Raw genomic sequence first — 22,961 nt, 5'->3', positions numbered from 1 at the left:
GAACTACATTAAAAAAAAAAAAAAAAAAAAAAAAGGAATAATGGTGCACACCTATAATCCAAGCACCCAGGAAGTTGAGGCAGAAGGATCACAAGTTTGAGTCCAGCTTGGGCAACTCAGTCACATGTCTCAAGAGAAAACAGTTCTGGTAATGCAGGTCAGCGCATGTCCCTGCATTCAATCCCCATTACTGAGGCTAGGGGAGGCCTCACCTTGTACTCATCCATATTCATATCATCTGGCCCAATTTCCTTCAGCTTAGCCTGAGCCACCTTCATGATGCTGATTGACCTGAACAGAACAAAGATCAGAAGCTAGAGAAAGGGTTCGGGGCAAAACCTCCCTATAGAAGAACCTCCAGGCCCAGGTGGAGGGTGGGTCACCTACGCATTCCCTCCTCACCTTTCTTTCTTTTTTTTTTCTTCCTCACCTTTCATCATAGCTCAGATTTTTATCTGCAAACTGTTCCAGAAGGGTCCGTTCTACTACCCTTTTGGGTGCTTCATTTTGAAAAAAGTAGACAAGAACATGCTGAAGCCGAGGGTCACTGTGAGAGGCAGGGGTTTCCTTGGCAAGCTGGTAGAGCCTCGAATACTCCTCATGGAAGGCCTGGGAGGGAGAGAGCTGACAGTGAGGAAAGGAAGCGCTGCGAAGCCAGGCAGAGAAATGACATCTAAGGAAGAAGTTTTCCTAACTCCGCAGTAATTTTAAAAGATTCTTACTGAGGAACTATAAAAGCAATTATGTGAATGTAATCACTATGTACGTAAACATTTACTAATAAAAATAAAAAATAAAAGCGATTATGGAGTTGAGCTGTCTGCACATCCTACAGGATGAAACTCCTCTAGCACTCCAGCACCTACACCACATTACATTTAAAACAATATTCTCATGAAGTTCATGAAAAAAAACAAGTAGTATTCTGGTCAGGCATGGTGCTAGAATCAAAGCACTCTGGGAGCCTGAGGCAGGAGGCCAGAAGTTCGAGCCCAGCCGGGGTAACCTGGCATTTAAGACTCTGTCTCAAAATTTTAAAATGGTTGAGGCTGAACCTCAGTGCAAACATGCTGAGTTCAGTACTCAATACTTGGAAAAAAGCATTATATTTTAACTGTTATAGCCATATGCCTGCAGCTAGATACATGAATTTTTTAAAATCCATAAAAATGTATTTAAGTATTTTAAGTTTTATTCAAGTACCTTAAAAAGCAAGGCCTACTTTCTTATATTTAGGTCTCCAAAATACAAAAGGGACAGTCTTATTCACAGCTTAATTAATGCCTCCTAAGAACAACAAAAGCCCCTGTAGGTGAGGTATACTATAGGGCGTCACAGCTAGCCACGGCTTAAGAAGAGGAGCTCAGGGTGTTGAGCGACAGCTTGCTCATTAGCTGGACAGAAAGCAGATTTTATGTATCACTCAATGAAGGACATTTTGACCCCCCTCCCTTGTTTATAATTACTGCCCCAATATTATGATACCTGGGTTGCAACAATTAAAATTTTAAAATCAGAGATACCTTTACAAGCCCTGCTTCAGACCCATCGCGGTCAAAGGTCTGACGGGCTTTAGCTATGGCCAGGATGACCCCTTGCATGGCAGGGCTCAGCATCACCTACCACAAGAGGGCATAAAACACAGAGAGAAAAAAGGGAGAAGAAAAGGTTCAAAAGATCGTATGAGAGAGCAACAGCACAGAAGCGGGTGGAGCACGGACCGGAAGCCGAGTTTTCAGCCCCGCTCCTGCTTGCATGCACAGCCTCTGTCCCACTACAGCACGCCAACAACCTGCCCAAGACCAGCTATTCCTAGACGACACGTTCTCCTCAAGATAATGAAAAATGGGTGGCAAAATGATCTACGGTGCGGCACTGTCGAAAAATTAAACGACAGCTCCCAGAGAAGAAGTGTCTGAGGTCAGAATTCTAACTTAGTTCTGTAACTTTCAATGAATAACTTAAATATACATAAGCATTTTAGAGCTTTTCTAGGATGAATATGACACTTAAAAGATTTTAAAAACTGGGAACTGCAGAAATGATCCTTTTGGGCCCGGGAAATAGCTCAGTGATCAGAGCACCTGTCCGGCAGGCACAGGGACCTGGGCTTGATCCCCGGTGCTGCACGCCGCGCCAGCCCCTGAAACCAGCGTGGTGGGCGCCTGTAATCCCAGGGCTAGGAAAGCTGAGACGGAGGATCACTTTGAGTTTGAGCTGCATAGTGAGACCCTGTACCAAATATATAAATAAAACATCAAAAAAAAAAATTAAGAAAAACTTTCAAACATTAAAAGAAATACAGAAAAGAACAAAGGTCTGAGAGGACAACTGTTTTTTTTTTTTTTTTTTAACATGACATCGATTTTTTTTTTTTAATATTTATTTTTATTTATTACATTTATTTATTGTGTGTGTGTGTGGCCAGCTCAGCCCACCAGGGGGCGGGTCTGGCTGGCATGTGGTGCTGGGGATCAAACCGCGGTCACTGTGCTTTGCCAAGCTTGTTTCAAGTAGGTGCTTTAGACCACTGAGCCATCTCTCCAGCCCCAAGGACAACTGTTTGTGTGCAAATGAAAAGACCACGAGTACCAGGACTCTGAAGCTTCTTGTGAAAGCTTTAAAAAACCAAATTTAATCTACATCTATTTTGCTCACTGGACAACTGCAAAATTTCTCTTTGGAGAACACAATGGACTAATGCCAAGAATAAGGATACCCCTGAAGGCAATCTTTTGTCCACAGTACCAAAAAAGGAACTTCTACCTTTCTGAGGCCCCCTGAGTAAGCCTAAGTGTGTACATCTATACATATCCACCTGAGAGCAACGCACAGCAGGACAAAATTAGCTAGTGACAGACACCTTCGAAAGTACACTGAGTCACAGGAGCAGAAATGTAAGACTGACTGCACTCGGCTCTGTACCTCCTCATCATATCCATCTGCATCAGATCTAACCAGAATCCTTCCCACACTGGGAATCTCCACTTCAGAGACCTCAGAATTGGGCTGGGCAGCAGACGCCGCGGCATTAGCCTTTGGGGGCTGTTCTGACTGCTCTGCAGGGTTTGTTTCCTGGGGCCTGGGCTTCTTGGGTTCAGCTTCCTTAAGCTGTGGCAGCAGAATGAGGAGAAAGAGTATGAAAAAAAAAGAGGAGAAATAAACAAGGGGTTGGTTAAACACAGCAGACACAGAATGACAGAAACATGAGAAATCTGTCAACCACCGCTGAAAGCCAGCCTCCTGCGGCGGGCCTCCCGGACGCTCACCTCGGTCAGGGCGGCCTCCACCCCACTCTTCTCGTAGGCGAGGGCGGTGTTGGCGATGGCCTGCGCAGTCTGCTCCTTCACGATCACAGCATGCTCCGAGGACAAGCAGCGAGCCCCCTGGGCAGAGGCTCCCGGAGGCTCTGAAGAAATCACACGGGGACATTAGCACCTGAGGACACCAACACCCGGAACACACCCACGACAAGTAAGCAGGGCAGAAGACACACGCCTCATGACAGCCTTTGCAAGGGTTCCCTGTGCAAACAGCGGCTCCATGGCATGGCTGCTCTAGTAAAACCCCACCGAAGAGCCCATCATATCTACCGTACTCCCTGCTCCGTGCCAAGGAAACTCCCTGAAAACAAGCATCTGTTAGGAGGAGCCCCTGGCAGGTGGTATTTAGGAAGTCTACTTAATCCCACTACAACACAGGTAGTATCTCGGTCACCGTTTTGGGCACCTTCGCTATCAGAAGTCACACAGACTTCCTCTATTAGGCTGTACAACGCCAACTACAAACAGAGCACGTGATGAAGAGCCAGGCGCCCCTCGGCCCGCTACAGCGCTCAGCCAGCTGGGGGAGCGCAGCTAAAACGCGACCAGGTCGTAAAGCCCGTGCCAGGCACCTTGTGATGAAGAGAACTCCTGTGATGCCGGGCTCGAAGAGGGCTCCATCGGAGGGATTTTGCAAGACTGCTCTTCTTCCCACCCCTCCACTTCCTGTTCAAACCTCCAGTTGTCTTCCTGAATGTAATGTTTGAGTTCAGCAGATAAGGCTTCCAGTTCTCCTACCATCTGATCAGATTCATCTGAGGCTGTCTCTGAGGAAAAACAAGAGTTCAATCCAGAAAAAGGTCCCTAGGAGTCAAACAGTCTTCTCCAAGACTGCAGAACATAGCATTTTTTTTTTTTTGTCCTAATTAAACAACAGGGGGCCTTCCCATTAGCTCAGCTGCTTAAGTGACTGCTTGAACAAAGCAATCAGGGTGCAGTGGTTCGATCCCCAGGTCTCAAGCCTTACCAGACTTGCCCTGAAGGCATCCCGAGCCAGAAAAAAAAAAAAAAAAAAATCTCCTAATTAAACAAAAAACACATACATATCAGAAACAATGGAGGTATAAGGCCAGTAAGAGCACATCAGTAAATTAAATTTTGGTGCCAAGTAAAATAGGTATAAAATAAGGTAGCTGTTAGGCTTGTTTAGAGGTCCCAGATACGGTGAACACTGTCAAGGCTGTTCTGTTTTTAGACAAACTAACTTTGAGTTGGAAGGATAAGTAAATGTAGGTTGTCTTTGTTTTAGACCTATAATCACAAGAGTTCACAGATCCTTCAGAAAGGTCCTCTGGTTAAGATTCTAGAACTGAGCAATAATTGATAAATGCCAAAGCTGAGTTGCCATAAGTTTAACCTGAATTAACAAGATGTTTTCTGTGAATCCCGTTTTGAACACCACACACCATATACACAGTCACTTACCCTTCTTGTGGTAATGGCAGCCACAGATTTCTAATGATCTAAACTTTACAGGAGTAGTTTACCTAATCTAACTGAGCAGAATGTAATCTAAAGATTAGCTAATCTAATCTAACCTAATCTAAAGTTCAGAGCATATTAGTAGTGCCTAGCACACTGATAGGTAGGCACTTATTAAATTTCTATTAAGTGAGAAAATAATATCAAGGATCTTGAATCATGGCCAATCAATGCGTATGGTAAATATTTCTTTTTTTTTGTATGTTAAATATTTCTTTTTTTTTGTATGTTAAATATTTCTCTTTTTTTGTATGTTAAATATTTCTTAGAAATATAGTCAACAGGATTATAATAGTTTTTTCAGTTTAATTACTATACTTATTGACAAGATCTATTTTTAAGAGGATCACACATAAACTCATAAACTTCAAGCATGTATATGCCTTCAAATTTCACACAATTAAGTCCTATCAGAAAACAGTATGAGGCAGGTACGGTAGTACGTGTCTGTAACCCCAGCACTCAGGAGGCTGAGGCAGGAGGATCCCATAAGTTGAAGGCCATCTTAGGCTACATAGGGAGTTCAAGGACAGACTGAACTGTATACTGAGACACTGTGTCCCAAAAATAAAGAAAGCAATATGAAATAGCCCACTATACTTGCTTACTAAAAGCTATGATGAAAATGGCAAGTATATCAAAGACATTTTAAATTTGACTTCTAATTCTGAGCCCCCCCCCAAAAGACTTACAATAGAATGACACACTCACTTATTTACTAGATGACATTAAATGACCTGAAACTAAGCAAGTGACAACTTCTATTTGTTGCTTCTATAATATAAAAATGAACAATGTAGCTAATAGCAAGGTTCCAACATCCTACCAAGAGCTAGAATAGTCATTTGTACATTAATATAGATAAGCTACACTCTCAGCCATTTTTTCAGGCAGGGTCTTGTGAAACTGCTTGGGCTAGGATTGAACTTACGACCTTCTGCTTCAGTTTCTCCATTTGTCGGGGCCGCAGTTGTGTGCCACCATGCCTTGCCCAAATACAGCGTCAAACATCAGTCATTATAAACGATCATTCTCTCCAGCCCTGCTCCCCAGCTGCACTAGCAAGTCTAAAAGATAATGCGCTGCCTGGAAAAATGCCTTCCATGCTTTCTTATGCAACACGACAGACTTGAGTACTAAGAGAAAACAAGCCTATTTATCCTACATGTAAAATGCTGATCATCAGACTTCTCACAGAAGAAACAAAAAGAGAACAACGCACATTTAAGCAGCACAACCTTAGGAGTCAGAAGTGCATTTCAATCTTAGGCCTGATATATTTATTTACTAGCTCTGCACGACTCTACACAATCATGGACACTTTTTTTTTTAAATCACTTCTAAAGACTGTTCCCAGGTAGAAAATGAGAATAATACGAATTTCTACCCTATCTCTCTTTTAGAATTATCAGCTTTATAGAAAGCTTGAAAGCATGTATTGGGGAATAAAGTGCCAATATAAACTGCAATTATCACTGCTCTTGATATTATGAGAAATATGGAACTGCTCCGATAAATACATGGGAGATAATTTAAAACTATCAATAGGAAACTGGTCAAACACATTACACATTCCATTTGACAGAACTATTACATAGTGTTTTGTTTTTGAGACAGGATCTTGCTTTGTAGTGCCGGATAGGCTTGAACTCACTATGTACTTCAGGCTGGCCTCAAACTCATAGCAATCCTCTTGCCTCAGCCTCCCAAGTGCTGGGACAATGACATGTACCATCACGCATGGCATGTAGTTTTTAAAAAAAACAAGAAGGCTGGTGTGGTGCACGTTTACAGTCCCAGCACATGGGCACTGAGGCAGGAAGATCACTGTGAGTTGGGAGGCCAGCCTGGGTTGTACAGTGCACTGAAGGCCAGCCTGAGCTACTCTGTCTCAACAAACAAAACCAAACCCTCTGAGATATATTTAGAGGGCTGGCCAGATAGCTCAGCAGATTAAAGCACCTGCCAGCAGGCGAAAGGGCCAGGGATTCGATCCCTGGGCCTGCTGTGCCGGCCCCACCCCTGGGGTACAGTGAGACTGTGACTAAGACTGGCATGGTGGCGCAAGTCTACAATCCCAGCTCTTGGTAGGCTGTAAACAGGCAAATCACTAGGAATTCGATCTAGTAGTGAGACCCTGAACATCTTATAGACCCTTCCCTAAAATACAAAAACTAAAATATATTTAGCAACAGAAAAGCAAACCCATTTTTCTTTTTGTTTCTTTTAAATTGTTCATATTTTTAATAATGCATTATTACATAATAATAAATTATAACTTAAATATTTTCAAAAGAGATCTAAGACCCTTCCTGGACAGTACACATTTTCCCCAATCTCCAGGTTAAGATACTTTTACCTGCATTAAAGTGGGGTAGCTTGTCATTAATGTACATCAGACAGTAAGCACTAACATTCCTCAGGCCCCCGTATGAATCTCTCTCAAGTTCTTCCCAGGAGGATTCGGTAACCGAGATATCATTGTACTTGAGCCAGATCTGCCGCGGCTGATTATAGATATAGGCCCAGTAGTGTCCAGCATTGGCTTGTCCTTCATGAACAAGAACTGCATGCAGGTGATACGGCACCTGCAAACCAAAAGGAAACTGCTTGGTTAGAGTAGGCAAACTACTCCGAGAAGGTTTAGGTCATTAAAACTCTACTCTGACTGCCATTACCACAAGGAGGGTCAGTGGCTGTGTATATGGCATGTGGTATTCCAGACGGGGTTCACAAGAAACATCTTGTTAATTCAAGTTAAACTAGTGACAACTCAGCCTTGACATTTATCAATTATTGCTCAGTTCTAGAATCTTAACCAGACGACCTTTCTGAAGGATCTGTGAACACTTGTGACTATAGATCTAAAACAAAGACAACCTACATTTACTTATCCTTCCAACTCAAAGTTAGTTTGTCTAAAAACGAACAGCCTTGACAATGTTCACCATATCTGGGACCTCTAAACAAGCTTAACAGCTACTTTATTTTATGCCTATTTTACTTGGCGCCAAAATTTAATTTATCAAACTTATCATTTGTTTACTTATTTATTTGGTACAAGTCTCACTATACAGCTCGGACTCGCAGTGATCCTCCTGTCTCAGCCTCCCCAGTGCTGTGATTACAGGTGTGTGCCACCATGCCTGGTTTCAGTGGCTGGTGCATGGCATGTGGTACCAGGGATCAAACTCATGTCATTGCACTTGCCAAGCAGGCGCTTAGACCACCAAGCTACCTTCCCAGCCCCATTCATCTTTTTTTGTTGTTGTTGACTCAGAATGCCTTCAGGGTAGGTCTGGTTTGGCTTACGGGTCTGGGGATTGAACCCCGGCATCCTGATTTCTTTAAGAAGTCACTTAAACAACTGAGCTAATGGGCAGGTCACCTATACATCATTATTAATTAGTCAAACATTTCTTATAATTCTTGTGAATGAAAAAACACTACCTGGGGCGGAGACCCATCACACCCTACAACAGCTGTTCATGTTCTGTCTGTTCAGGTGTGGCACAGGTTCTCCCTCCACAGCTCAGACTCACAGAGATGCTTCTGCATCAGCCTCCCCAGCGCTGTGATTACAGGCACGCAATACCATGCCTGGTTTTGGGGCCAGCACAATGCGCCTGTGGCTCAGGGGCTGGCAGAGCACGCGGTACCAGGGACCGAGCTCAGGACCTTGTGCTTGCCAGCTGAGCAGGCGCTTGGACCGATGGGTTCTCTTCCCCAGCCCGCACCCACCAGTGCACACCTCATTGGTTCAACAACTGAAAAAGAAGTATTTTTTTTTTTCAATATGGACAAAATAAAACAATGTTTAATATAAGCACTGGTGAAAGGACAGAAAGTCAGTTACAGACTGAAAAGTTGTATTTCATCCACCCGCACCTTGACACGTTTCCACTGGTGGTCAAGATTTAAGTAACATAAAAAGGCCACGAGGGAAACCCCGAGATGCACGTGGTGTGCTGCTAGGCCACAGGGCAGTGCTCCTGGCTACTGCACAGCATAGTTCACAAGTCACTGTGCCTGTGGCCTATGACACAAATGGCTCCAAAGGCTGGGGTCCAACGCTACTGTACACAAACATTTGTGCAGACCGTAAGAACTTCTGTGCTGCCTAGCTCCTTTTTGATAATCTACATTATTAGAGAAATAAAACTTAAAGAATGATGGTAATGGATCCTAAAAGACCTGGCTTTGAACTCACAGTGATCCTCCTGCCTCAGCCTCCCAAGTCCTGGGGCTACAGGTGGGTACCACCAGGCCAGGCTGACCATGGTGTTCTGAGAAGGGTGAATAACCAGTTCTGGCTCCGTTCTCCTCACTGCATTACTTATATTCCCAGCTTGTGAGAATTTTTATTAGTATTTGATAGCAAATCTACTATATGGAAAAGTACCACAGAGCAGAATCAAAACAAGGTTTTAGATTCTAATGCAAATAAACACAGAGTGCTATTTTTAACCCAAAATACAGGAACAATAGATTGCTTATTATGTTCATTAATAAATCTTAGGCTTACTCTTATACCTCAAGAAGATTTCTCACTTGGTTTCAAAGAAAATGAGTCCACTGTCTTGTACCTGCCATTAACCGGCAGAGACCGGCCCCCCTTCTGTTTCATCCTACCTGACGGAGCACTGGGTCGCAGTACATCTGCTCAATAGTCTCAGCAGCGCTTGCAATGCAGTTCTTTAAGTCTGCCAAAAAGAACAGATGCTTAAAATCATCTCAGTCCACACCCCCAGCTGCTCCACTACATAGAAGGTATCTTGTCAATACTCACAGCTCTAAAGAGTCCAATTTGCCACTGCAGGCCACACAGCAGGATAGTTTTAAATCTATGAATGTCTTCAGTTATGGCCTTTTTTTAGGCTATGAAAGTTTTTAACCCACTGCATTAAGCTTTTCTCCGTGGCTGGCTCAGCCCACCCTGGGGGTGGGGATGGGGCTGGCGTGGCATGTGGGGCTGGGGATGGAACCCGCCTGAGCAGGCACTGTAGACCGCTGAGCTATCTCACTGGCCCATCCATTACATTAAGCCTTTTATTTTTTATTTTTTATTTATTTTTTAGCAGAACTGGGGATTGAACTCAGGCCCTTGTGCTTGCCAGGGAAGCACTTATTCTACTGAGCCATCTCCCTGAGCTTAAAAAGCTACATTAAGCTTTTTAAAACCATTTTTATCATCAATATAAAATTCCTTTCCTTGTTTTTTGAGATAGGGTCTCACTATGTAGTTCAGGCTGGTCTTAAACTTACTATGTATCTCAGGCTGCCCTTAAACTCATGATAATCCTGCATTGGCCTCCCACATATGGCTAGTATCAAAGTTTCTCAAAGAAACAACTGCTTCCATTTAAGAAAATTTCAATGGCTCACGTAGGTAGACAGTCAGATGTCCCAGCAATGGGACCTAAAACGAGAAAGCAGGCTTGGTGTGAGGTGCACTCACTCGAGAGGCTGAGGGAAGAGGATCACTGTGAGTTTGAGGACAGCCTGAGCTACAATGTGAGTTCATGCCCAGCCTAGAATATACAGCAAGGTGTGGTCTTTAAAAAAAAAAAAAAAAACAAAAAAAAAAACAAAGCAGGTGGAGGGAAGGGACAGAGAAGGGGAAATGGCAGGGAGAATGGTGAGAAGGGAAACAAGGCAGGAAAGAAATAGAAGGGAAGAGAAAGAAAAAAAGAGAGGGGAACCAGAGGAGGGAGTATCAGTTAATCTCAGTAAAGGGGATGGCGCATGTCTAAGCATCTATAAATTTCCAGAGATTTTGACAATAAAATTTATTATTATTATCATTTTTGTATTTTAGAAAAGGGTCTACAGGGTGTTCAGGGTCTCACTACTAGATCAGACTAGTAGTGATCTGCCTGTTTACAGCCTCCCAAGAGCTGAGATTACAGGCATGCACCATCACACACAGTCTCAGTGCACCCCGGGGCAGGGCCAGCATGGCAGGCCTAGGGATTGAACCCTTGACCCCTGTGCCTTCTTGTAGGTGCTTTAATCTGCTGAGCTATTTGGCCAGCCCTTTGAGAGGAAAATTTAGAAACAGTCTTCCTTTTTTTTTTTTTTTAGAAAGGGGCTTTCCAATAGGAGATGAACCAACAGTACAGTGCATGAAAAGTGCAAAAAAGTAACAATTACCAGGCCAGCATTCATGTACATCAATAGGGGAGCGTGTCCCTTCAAGATGCCTAGCATCTGCAATTCAAGCAAACTGAGAAAAGACAGAGCCAATGACAAGCTTGAAGTTCCAACCTTGTATGTCTTGTTCAATTTCACTCCTCCACCTCTGAAGACAGGACTTCACAAAGTTCATCTCCTCAGGTGTGACTGTCCGGGGAGCTGGGCACGCCGGCATTCCCAAGGGAGACTGGTGAGAGAGCAGCGGCCTGCTCATCACCTCAGACTTGGGCAGATGGTCTCCACAGGGAGAACAGGTACGGTCCACACCCTCAGAAGAGTTTTCTGGACTTGTACTACAGGAAGACAAAGAACACGCTCATGGAATGTTCCCAAAATACATGTTAGTCTATATTAACATGTTCTGGAAAACAAGCTGCTATACAAAAAGTAGTACAGCTATTATCAATGAGTATGAACTCCGTAAAGCAATTAAGCCCAAGCTATCTCACTTAACACAACTTATACTATGGTATTACTGTCCTTATTTCATCAATTACAAACCTAATATTTAAAAATTTAAGCAAGTGGGCCGGCCAAATAGCTCAGCAGATGAAAGCGCCTGCTTAGGCAGACGCAGGGGCCGGGACCGTGCAGGCCCTGTCCCTGGGGCACGCTGAGACAGCAATTGAGACTGGGCGTGGTGACACATGCCTGTAATCCCAGCTCTTGGGAGGCTGGAAACAGGAAGATCACTACGAGTCTGAGCTGCATAGTGAGACCCTGGACAAAAATAAAATACAATAAAATAAAATAAAGAAGTTTGGCGATGTAGCTCAGTGTGAAAACCCTATTTAATACCAAATATAAAAACAGAAAAAACGAAGCCCTTACAGCCCCAGGGTGAGTGCTAGTAAAGCAGAAAGCTGATATATCAGTCAGATCCAACCAGAAAGCCCGTTTTTTTTCCATTACCTGTCCTTGGACGCCAGGTAAGAAATGGGGCAGTGCACTGAAGACACCGGCAGGGTCACGTGGGCGTCACCTTGGGGCAGGCCGCTTTCTGAGGAAGGCTTTGTGCTGGCAAACTCAATGACGTATTTCAACATATCTGGGAGAGGGAACCGAACTGGCCCTGAGCCATATTTCACATACCTAAAGGGGCAGAGACAGCGGTAGTCTGATGTGCATGTTAAGATCTGTGTTGTAGAGTCGATGGATAGGTTTATTTCTAAAGGCATACAATATTTAATAGGTTACTCTATAAGTAAAAATTCTCAAACTATAGTAAAAAGTTTTGAGTGCCTGGGCATGGCAATGCATGCTTGTATTCCCAGCACATGAGAGGCTGAGGAAGGAAGACTGCTTTAAGGTCAAGGCCAGGCTGGACTACACAGGAAGAGCCTGCCTCAAAAGAAGTAAAGATTGTTAATAAGCTAGTATTGGGGCCGGGGAGATGGCTCAATAGAATAAGTGCTTCCCTGGCAAGCGCAAGGGCCTGAGTTCAATCCCCGGTTCCGCAAAAAAAAAAAAAAAAGCTAGTATTAGTCACGCCAGGAGGGCTTCTCTTGGTGTCCTGGTATATTTAGGGTTTAGTCATAAAAACAGTTTTCTTAAAGACAAATATAAATGCTGCCAGTACCCAGATCTGAAAATACTTCTAGTACTTAAGGGTGTTTCTTCGTGTCCTTCAGACCAGCTACTTCACAACTGAGGAAAACGACAGGACGCAGCCGGAAAACAGGCACTGACAGAGCCCAGTGTAGCACCGCGGCATCCCCTGAAGCCCCAACCACTGGAGGCGCAAGCAGAAACACCACAAGCTCAATGCTGCTCTGGACAACTCAGTGAGACCCTGTCTCAAAAGGAAAATAAAAAGGCCTTGGGGTGGAGCTCACAGGTAGAGGCCCTCTCGGTTCAATCCCAGGGCCACAAATAAACAAAAAAAAAAGAACTGGCAGGTCTTCTTCCTTAGGGTCCTACACACTCTCATTTGCCTTCTTGTTCAATTACGGAAGATTTCTGCAGGATGAATAATAAATATCTTCAACTGTTAAAATCTCTTCAGAAAACTAATATTCTGCCACTACTAACAGTTACTTTAGACTCGCTAAAGAGATTCAGTTCAATGAATTTTACAGTTCTCTAAAGTGGACAATTGAAATGGTATAATAATCTACCTGACAGGTAACCCATAATTCCATTTTATATAAGAATAGTCTTTCTTTTTAAGACAAGGCCTTGCAATGTAGTTCAGGCTGGCCTTGAATTCACTGTGTAAACCATGCTAGCCTTGAACCTGCAGCCATCCTCCTGCCTCAGCCTCCTGAGTGCCAGAATTACAGGTGTGCACCACTGAGCCCAGCTCCATGCTTTTCTTCTCTGAATACAGTGAAAGAAAGGAGTAAAAAATTTGGGGGGAAAAATCCCCCTTTTTTAATATCAAAAAGGACATTAAAAAATAAAAATACTAGGGGCTGGTGAGATGGCTCAGTGGTCTAAAGCACCTACTTAGAACAAGCTTAGCTAAAGCACGGGACCGTGGTTCGATCCCCCAGCACCACATGCCAGCCAGCCCCGCCCCCTGGTGGACTGAGCTGGCCACACACACACACACACACACACACACACACACAAATAAATTTAAAAAAAAAAATTTAATAAAAAATAAAAATACTAGTGGAATATAGAAAACAGTGCAACTCAAAATCAACCGCACACTAGAGGGCAGATAACAAGGGCAGAAACGGAGCCATCTACCTCTCCTCATTCCCAAATCGGAAGAATCTGCCTGCCACCGAGCTACAGCTCTTACTCACGAGGGCCTCCTGGACACGAGCGCCCTGGGGAGCTGCTCTGCTGCTCAGAGCACTTCCGCGCTCGTCCTGCTGCCACCGCTGACTCCTCTAAACGTTCTCAAGTTGCTCTGCAACGCAGTGCTGATCACCTGTCCTACACCACAAGCCAGCCCTGCAGAGCTATAACTTCCTAAGTTGGTGGCATTTTTTTTTTTATGTATTTGGTACACGGTTTCACCACGCAGCTCAGGACTCCTGGGGATCCTCTTGCCTTCAGCCTCCCCAGCACTGAGAGTACAGGCGTGCACTCCCACGTGCCTGGACTCTGGCCCCAGGCTCGGCGACTCCGGGTGCGGGGCAGGCACAGCATGTGGTGCCAGGGATCGAAACCACAGTCCCTGTGCTTGCCTAAGCAGGCACTTTACTGTGCAGAGCTATCTCACCAGCCCCCTGGTGGAATTTTAGTACAACACTTAGCTGAACTCTCAGGAAAAACTGTTCTCTAAGAAACTTGTCTTCGGGCCAGGGAGATAGCTCAGTACAGTAAGTGCTTGTCCGGCAAGCACAGGTCCTCAGTTCAATCCCCAATACTGAAGAGGGAAAAAAAAAGTAAGAAACGTGTCTTCAATTTGATGCTAATAATTGTTGTGCTCAAGTGAATTCCATTAAGAGAACTTTTATGGCAGAGTATCTCATACAACAGAGCACCAGTTCTGGACAGCAGGAACAGACTGACGGGGTTTCGAAAATGTCTACATTGTACACTACAAGTCTTATTTTCAACATTACACCAAGGCTGTCTTAGAAGAAATGGTGAGATTCCACCACCACCACCCACCCAACCCTGGCAGAACCTCACATGAATGCAGGCTGGCCCTGGGCTTACTATGTAGTCCTGATTAATCCTGAATTCACAATCTCTGCCTGTCTCAGCTTTCCAAGTGTGGGGATTACAAACATGCCATTTTTATTCTTAAAATCAATGCATGTACTTGGTAAGAGAATCCAAACATAAAACAGTATAAAATAGCCACAAAAGTCACCTACTTCCATCTTAGGTCTACTACCCTATAATATATATTAATAGGTGTTTGTGTATTTTCTCAAAAGTGTGTCATACATACACAACCAGAAATATTTTATAATTTTTAAGAAATTAGAATTTTCTGGAATTACAGCCAGGCATGAGGATACACAGCTGTACTGCCAGCACCTGGGAGGCTGAGGCAGGAGGAGTGCTGCCAGCTCAGTCAGCCTGGGTACAAAGTGAGTTCAAGGCCAGCCTGGATTGCGTGGTGTCTCAAGAAGTGTCCACCCCCCAAAAAAATCTGAAGTTCAAAGTCCATTCTTCCTCTAAAACAAAATTAGTATTATACAAAAGAAAATTGCCATACACCGTTAAAATCCACATAAACTAGGATGTTCCTTGTTCCTTCTGGGTTGCATTACTGAGTCGATAAAAATAATTTAAAATTCTAGCCTCACAGTTTTACTAAAACCCTCCACTGTGTACAGCGCTGCTGTCCTCAGAGTCCTGGCCACCACTTCCAGGACAGTGCCCGCAGGGGCGCGTCTCCGCTCGGATGGAGCGCAGCTGGCCACTCCATCCATGCACAAAAGCTGCTCCCGAGAGGCTCCGTGCCAAGGCCCACCCACCGCGGGCCGACGGTGGCAAGTGCTGACCCCGGTGGTGCAGTGGGCAGAGGCCGACAGCGGTGCAGGGAAGCCGCCAAAAGGACGGGGAGAGAGCCGCTGCCAGCGCCTGAGACCGCCCTCCGAGACGCGGGGCACGGGGATCCCTCGAGACTGGAAACACGTTGCAGCAACAACGCAGGAGCTCCGGGCGGTTGCACAGAAACGGCACAAAACAAACAAGGACGCAAAGCTTCCTCTATGAGAGAGAAGACTGTACAAGGCAAGAAAAGCCGGCCCTTTAACTAGCACCACTCCAGACAAGGCGCAAGTATTTCTACCTTTTCTAGACACTTCAGAAGCTGCTTTTCCAAGAAGCGTAAGATGGAGCACTGTCACAGCTTCTCACTCATGTTTACAAAGATGATGGCAGGGACAACAGAAATAGCGGAAAGTTACACATATTACATGGTCTTAAAGGCTGCTTCACAATTAGGAGATCTTTATAGCTACTTTATAAAATACCCCCTCACAACTTAAACTCCAAAAAGAAACACACTGCATGATCTATCTTTGGTACTTTGACACACTCACCTTTCTAATTTTTGCTGCAGAACTTTTATTTCTTCCTTCAATTTGCGAATACTCTCTCTCTTGTTCCGAATAAGCTCCTTGCTCCTGTACATGTACCTAAACAAATGATAATCCCACAAACATAGTTATCTTTAAAAATGGTAGAGAATCTCAGGAAAGCAAACATACAAGGAAACTACTTCAATCAGGGAAAGAATATCTACGAAAACCCTACGCTAGTATCATACTTAACAGTGCAAGACTGAGGGACCTCCTCTCTGATCAGAACAAGGCAAGGACCACTTTCTCTACTTCTATTTGATGTTTTACTTTTTGTGTGTGTATGTTTAGGGAAGGGTCCACAAGGCGTTCAGCGTCTCACTACTAAATAGGACTTGTAGTGATCCACTTGTTTACAGCCTCCCAAGAGCTGGGATTACAGGCACGTGCGCCACCACATCCAGTCTCAATTGCCATCTCAGTGCACCCTGGGAGTGGCAGCACGGAAGGCCCAGGGATCGAACCCCTGGCCCCTGCACCTGCTTGTAGGCGCTTTAATCCACTGAGCTACTTGGCCGGCTCTCTACTTTATATTTTACTTTTACTGAAGGCACATTCAGGGAAATAAGGTAAGAAATAGAAAAAAGGGGACACAGATATCAAAAGACATAAAGCTGCATGTTAGATGCAGATGACATGACTCTAGAAACTCTCAGGGACCTACAAGGGCACAGCACGAGGGAATGAGCAGTCGAGCTGAGCGCTACAATGTGGACCTGGAAGAAAACCGTCGGCTCACTTCTATGTGCCCGTAAGGACAGAGGGACAGCATTTCTTCCCTCCAGTACGGGCAGACCGTGCTGTGGTCCTGCCGCAGCCGCAGAGTGTGCGATCACAGCGTGTGCCACCACACGCAGCTGGACAACAACGCAAAGCAGGACTGACTCTGGGATAAACTCAATCAGATATGCAGAATACGCGTACACCAACTACTGCAAGTTGGTATATTGCCGAAAAAAACTATGAAGATTTGAAAGAAACAGCCACACCATGCTCATGAACGGAAGGACTCAATACTAGGAAGATGTCCCTTCTCCCTAAACTATCTAGGGTGCGACACAACAATGAGAACCTCGAGGCACTGGCAGCAACCAGCAGGATGAAGGACTGCACACAGACGCAGACAGCTGGCCTCAGCCAGAACCATTTTGGTACTTCCTGATGTTAAGACAGAAATAAAGTCACTGTAACCAAGTCAATGTGGCACTAGCATAAGATCAGACCAGAGACAGAACAGAGATTTAGAAACAGACCCACAAAAATATTTTTAATTGATTTTGACAAGTGTTAAGGTAAAAAGGGCAGTTTTTTCAACTATGGTGCCTTCACTGCAAGGGCACACGCGTTCCTCTCCCCTGAAACCCTCCATTTCACCCAGGTATGACGTCTAACTGAGTCACAGGCCTCATATAAAAGCTAGAACGAGGAAAACACGGGATTAAGACAGGCAGTTAAAAAGTAGACACAATGTGAACCGACACATCACCCAAGAAAATATACAAGTAATACAAAAAGATGTTCAGGGCCAGTCAAACAGCTCAGTGGATTAAAGCACCTGCAAGCAGGCACGGGGCCGGGAGTTCCATCCCGGGCCTGCCGGAGCACACTGAGATGGCAACTGAGACTGGCGTGGTGGTATGCACCTGTAATCCCAGCTCTTGGGAGGCTGTAAACAGGCAGATTACTACGAGTCCAATTTAGCAGTGAGACCCTGAACACCAGGTAGACTCTTCCCTAAAATACAAAAATAAAACAAAAACTACTAAACAATAAAATGGAATAAGGGCCGGCCTGATAGCTCAGCTGACTAAAGTGCCTGCTTAGGCAGAGCACAGTAGCAAGGGTTTGATCCCTGCCGTGCGGGCCCTGCCCCAAGGGCACACCGAGAGATGATGACTGAGAATGGGTGTCGTGGCGCTCACCTACAATCCCAGAGCTTAGGAGGCTGAACCCAGGAGGATCACTATGAGTCCGATCTGTGTAGTGAGACACTGTCCTAAATAAACAAAACTAAAGTAAAATAAAATAAAATGGAATAAACCTAAAATGTATTTCTTTAAATTTTAAAGAAAGGGGCCAGAAAGATTAAGCTCAGAGGTCTAAGAGCCTGCCTCGCAAGCGCAAAGACCAGGATTTGAGTCTCAGAACTGCGTGCTGCGCTGGCCCTGCGCTGAGCTAGCTACTGACACCAGGCATGGTGGCACACGCCTATAACCTCAGCGCTGGGGAGGCAGAGACAAGAGGATCACTGCGTCCGAGCTGCATAGTGAGACCCTGTACCAAATACATAAATAAATGAATATATAAAATAAAAATAAATTTTAAGGAGAAAAAAAATTTCCAAACAAAACAAGAAGCCGGGCATGGTGGCGTACGCCTCAGAAGGCTGACGCAGGAGAATTGCTGTGAGTTCAAAACCAGCCTGGGCTACAAAGAGAGCTCAAGAGCAGCCTGAACTACACAGCAAGACCCTGTCTCAAAAACCAAAAAAGAGTGTAACAAAGGCTAATACATTGTGGACTATTATCTTTAAATCAGTTACTCAGAGTACGAGATATAGGTGTTTAATTTTCCAAACAATATTAGCAGAAGGTAGTACGATGGTCTTAACTATCTTGTATGCATATATGTGTATATGTGCACACAAATATATTTTGCTTTTCCTTTCCTTTTCTCCTCTCCCTACCCCAGTTTCTCTTTCCTTTTGAATAGTTTCTTCCCATTGCACAGTATCTGTTGTATATTTTGGATCTTTCAGCTTCCCCTACTAGAGGGACAATGCAGTGTTTACACACGTGACTCGTTTATTTCCCTTAGGGTCTCAAGTTGCATCCATTCACCTATAGTCTCAAGTGTATCCTGATTCGTGGCTGAGTAGTACTTCACTGTATAAGAACACCAAAAAATCTTACACTAGGCAAAGAAAATAACCTTAAGAGTATATATTTTAATGTCTAATATAACATTCTAGAACAACAAGGTATGGTGGGGTCAGACTTGTTCAGTGGATGCCAGACCCTGGGGGTGCAAGAAAGGGACCACCTAAATAAGGCTCAGGGAATCTCTTGCTGATGGAACTGTTCTCTACTGAAACTGCGATGTTAGTTACTCTACTTTCTATAGCTAACAAAATTCACTGTTCACCCATCTACAAATGGTGGCCCTTTTTCATATATAAACCATACCTCAGGAGAAAAAAATGCTAAAAGATTAAAATATTGTAAGGTGAGTCTCCCTAGGACTCCTGCACTCCAAGAATACAGAGTACTCAGGACAGAAAGAACTGCAGCTAATCCACACACTGCTCCAAAACCCCAAACCAAGCCAGGCTCTCACCCACACACGCTACTCAGGCCGGAGTCCAGAGACCATGCACACTACTACAGGCACGACGCAAGGCCAAGCCGAGGCACCCGGCAGCCCCCGCAGTGAGCACTCGGGCATAAATGCATGCTGGCACTTTGGAAAATATGTCAGTGTGAGGCTACAAGTTGGGCACCTGGCCTCTAAAAGGTCTGCCACAGCCACCACAGGAGCTTCGCAGAGACATGAGCTCTTATGCCTGGTGCAGCAGCGTGCACCTGCAATCCCAGCACTCAGGCAGCTGAGGGCGTCAGGAGGATCCTCCTAAGTCCAAGGCCAGCCTGGGCAACAAAGTAAGTTTAAGGCAGCCTGAACTACATAGTGAAACTCTGTCTCAAAAAAATAAGTATTTTTAAATTTTCAATATATTAAAATACATTTAAAAACTTTTTTATTTTCTTCCTTCCTCCATCTATCCCTCCCTCCCTGTCTCTCTCTCTCAGTTCAGGCTGGCCTTGGACTATGAATATGAAGCCCAGGATGGTCTTGAACTCAGGTGATCCTCCTGCCTCAGCCTCCTGAATGCTGGGGGGATTACAGGCACATGCCACCTCCACCAGCTTAACAAACTCCTGGGCCCTAACTCAGATTCAATGAATCCAAATTTTCCTCTTACTACAACCTCCCAGTGACTTCTATGCACCACACACTCCAAGCTCATTTCTATTGTTGCACAACATCACAATCACATTCACAACCCAGAACTCACCTGTCCATATAAATAATCTGAGGAAATTCCAGTTTATTATGAATTTTTTCTGGCTGCCCAAGGGACTGATTGAACTCGAATCTTGAGAGTTCAAAGGTCAACACTGGAGGTAGCTTGGTAAACCAACGCTTTGTCCAAGGTAGAAGTGTGAGGGAAAAGAAATTAACTTTAGGAAATAACCAGAAGCCACATTTAAAACATCCCTCATCAAGAATTTACTGTTTCTATATATAATTTATATTTAAATAAAATACTAAGGCACTTTTATCCCAGACAAAAAATAAAGTGCGTATACTTGAAATCATGCCCTTTTAGAAAACACAATGCAACATTCTTTAAGACTCCAGAGGTCCTAGCTAGTCGGTAACGGCACCGCACTCCCTTCACCACCCTTGGCACTAGCCAGGTCTGAACATGTGACCTGCCCAAGCATCTCTGCCACTCACTCGCTACATGAGGCTCAGTATTCGAGAGGCTCACACCCTGAGGAAATCTGGGAGCTGCGCCCTGAGCAGCAGAGCTGGGGGACCCTGCCTGCAGGGCTCATCTAAAAGGACCGACACTGCATACCAGAGCCACTATTTGTTTACACTCCATTAACCATAACTTGAATCTTTTATCTAAAAAAAGGAAACCTGAAATAGCTTCATGATTTTATCAACCCTCAGGTTTTTGAGGGAAGAAAAAAATAATCTCTTGAGTTCCAATAAACAGATGCCAGTCGCACTAATTCAGTTCCAAGGCAGGGAAACCCTCACTTACACAGAAGATTTCAACTGTCAGGACCTAGGCAAGGAAAGGCTACACCGGGAAGGCCCTTCAATCCAATTCACTTTTATGCCAGAGGTACCTACAAGCCTTTTCCCGAAGGTGCAAGCAGCGCCGGAGGCCCTGCTGCGACAAGGCGAGTCCAGGCAGCCTGCTTGTCTCAGGGCTAAGTCTAAATAAACATGCATAATGACCATTTTTATTTTATTTTTACAGAGTTGCCAACCTTGAATACTGAGTTGTGAGCAGTCATGACCATCCTCCTCTTTCAGAGCATGCGTGAGTCCCACAGGTCCTGGCCCTCCCACCAGGAACTAGTCCTTTCCTTGACAAGCTGGGGGGCACCAGCTTTCTCCAAGCTCCACCACTTTCTACGGCTCGTGTACTCCCAACACGGCTCACATCAGACTCTATTTTAATTCAATAAAGCCCTTTTTTCTCCTGTATTATTAATTCCTGTGGACTCACATCAAGACCCCAGCTTGCTTCAAAATGAGTAACAGAAGGAAAACAAGCTAAACTCTGTAGAATTAACAAGTATGCTATCAGCACTACCTTATTTCTTCCCCAGCTGGAATTTCGAGATACTAATTACTCTTGCTCTCCCTTTAACTTCCTCCCTTTCCAACCCACTAAAACAAAAATCCCACATAAATAAATAAAAATCAAATTTAAAAAACTTTAAAAGCAAAGGCAGAATTTACAATTGAGAACAATAAATAGTGTAATAGGGAAAATATTCTAAATGGCATACCATAGGAGTTAATCACTGTACTTTTACCCTCCGAAAATATGGAGGCAGTGGGTTCTCCCTACTCAGGTACAGGTAGGCTTCAACAGAAAGAGAGAAACTTGATCATACTTAAAACATCAGAAGCAGCATACATCCTTTACATGATTAACTCACATTCATAGTTTCAGTCAAAATTTATCAAAGCACTGACTCAGTGGTTCATGTGAACTGAGGAGACACTTAAGGCAAATTCAATTTCTGCTCAGCACAAGTTACCTAACATAATGGGAAATTAGTTTGCCTCAAAGTTCAGTCCTACTTAATTGGCTTTGTCACTGCACAGCAGGTAAAAATCTCCACCTTACCTCTTGTCCATACTTCACTGAATGATCAGAAGAAAGAAGCTCAATGTCACCCTCCACCATGGCCCCTTCCAAACATTCGTCTAAGTTGCGATAACCGTTTACCTGGAGGGGATACTGGCCAAAGGTCTCGTTGTTACAAAAGGGCTTTCCTGGGCAAAGAGAGAGATGGGTGTTTCAAGGCGCCACGACAACCACACACAGCCTATGTTCTGGCTCCCCAGAGCCAACCTCCTCACACCAGCCATCTCCTGAGACTGGACAGAAATGCCCCAGGCCTGGGCGGCATGCTCTAACGTGCCAGTGGATCCAGCTTGCACCACTGGCCACTGCAGACACCGCACACAGGAAAACGCCCAGCTCTGCACAGCCCTGCTCATAGGTTTCCCGCCCATGCTGCACGGGTCTTGCCTCGCTTGATGGAGTCAAACTACAACTACGTTAAAATACATTTAGTATGTTTCACAGGAATGCAAGTGGCAAAATTTCAGATTCAGGGAAATACTAAAAATAAAATAGTTTCTCAAAAAAATGTATTTCAAGGGCCGGCAGATAGCTCAGTGAACTAAAGCGCCTGCTTAGGCAGAGTGCAGTAGCCAGGATTCGATCCCCGGCTCCACCCCTGGGGCTTGAGACTGCGCATGGTGGTGTGCACCTGTAATCCTAGCACTTGGGAGGCTGAAAGCAGGAGGATCACTACAAGTCCGATCTGTGTAATGAGACCCTATAGCCCCTGTCCTAAATACAGAAAAAAAAAAGCTATTTTTTTTGGAGCAGCAGTACTACACTGTTTTTAAAAGAGTATCAGGGCCTGGGAGTATAGCTCAGTGATAAAGCACATGCTTAGCAAGCATATGATTTGGGGTTGAAACCCCAAAACCATAAATAAAAAAATAAATAAACAGCACATTTTAACAAAAATAAAAGCGTATCAGGGTAAGGCTGTGGAATGCAGATGACGGGCCCAGATGGAGCTCAGCTGTGCAGCGCCTGCCTGGCAAGGCAACTCCCAGTACCAAAGGAGGT

At 44.5% G+C, this 22,961-nt stretch overlaps 1 protein-coding gene across 8 annotated transcripts in view; it reads right to left on the bottom strand.

The window, feature by feature from the left end:
- Usp28 (ubiquitin specific peptidase 28) overlaps window positions 1-22,961 on the bottom strand; it is a 68,068-nt gene that overhangs the window by 6,000 nt on the left and 39,107 nt on the right. For 2 of the 8 annotated variants that reach the window (XM_023721090.1, XM_023721089.1), the window contains 13 exons: window positions 21,939-22,087; window positions 20,073-20,200; window positions 15,962-16,057; window positions 11,913-12,092; window positions 11,073-11,293; window positions 9,438-9,508; window positions 7,165-7,393; window positions 3,896-4,090; window positions 3,270-3,409; window positions 2,926-3,111; window positions 1,524-1,619; window positions 431-609; window positions 213-291 (listed from right to left, as the gene is read on the bottom strand). In XM_023721090.1, coding sequence (XP_023576858.1) covers window positions 213-291; window positions 431-609; window positions 1,524-1,619; window positions 2,926-3,111; window positions 3,270-3,409; window positions 3,896-4,090; window positions 7,165-7,393; window positions 9,438-9,508; window positions 11,073-11,293; window positions 11,913-12,092; window positions 15,962-16,057; window positions 20,073-20,200; window positions 21,939-22,087 — 1,949 coding nt within the window. Of the gene's footprint in view, window positions 1-212; window positions 292-430; window positions 610-1,523; window positions 1,620-2,925; window positions 3,112-3,269; window positions 3,410-3,895; window positions 4,091-7,164; window positions 7,394-9,437; window positions 9,509-11,072; window positions 11,294-11,912; window positions 12,093-15,961; window positions 16,058-20,072; window positions 20,201-21,594; window positions 21,757-21,938; window positions 22,088-22,961 lie in introns of those variants that run through there. The other 6 variants (XM_023721092.1, XM_012515844.2, XM_012515845.2 and 3 more) reach the window with 4 other exon arrangements.

The sequence above is a fragment of the Octodon degus genome, unplaced genomic scaffold (genome assembly GCF_000260255.1).
Source record: "Octodon degus isolate 3935 unplaced genomic scaffold, OctDeg1.0 scaffold00080, whole genome shotgun sequence".
NCBI lineage: Eukaryota > Metazoa > Chordata > Mammalia > Rodentia > Octodontidae > Octodon > Octodon degus.
Note: the sequence above shows the minus strand (reverse complement) of the source record. Positions and strands in the feature narration are given on the sequence as shown.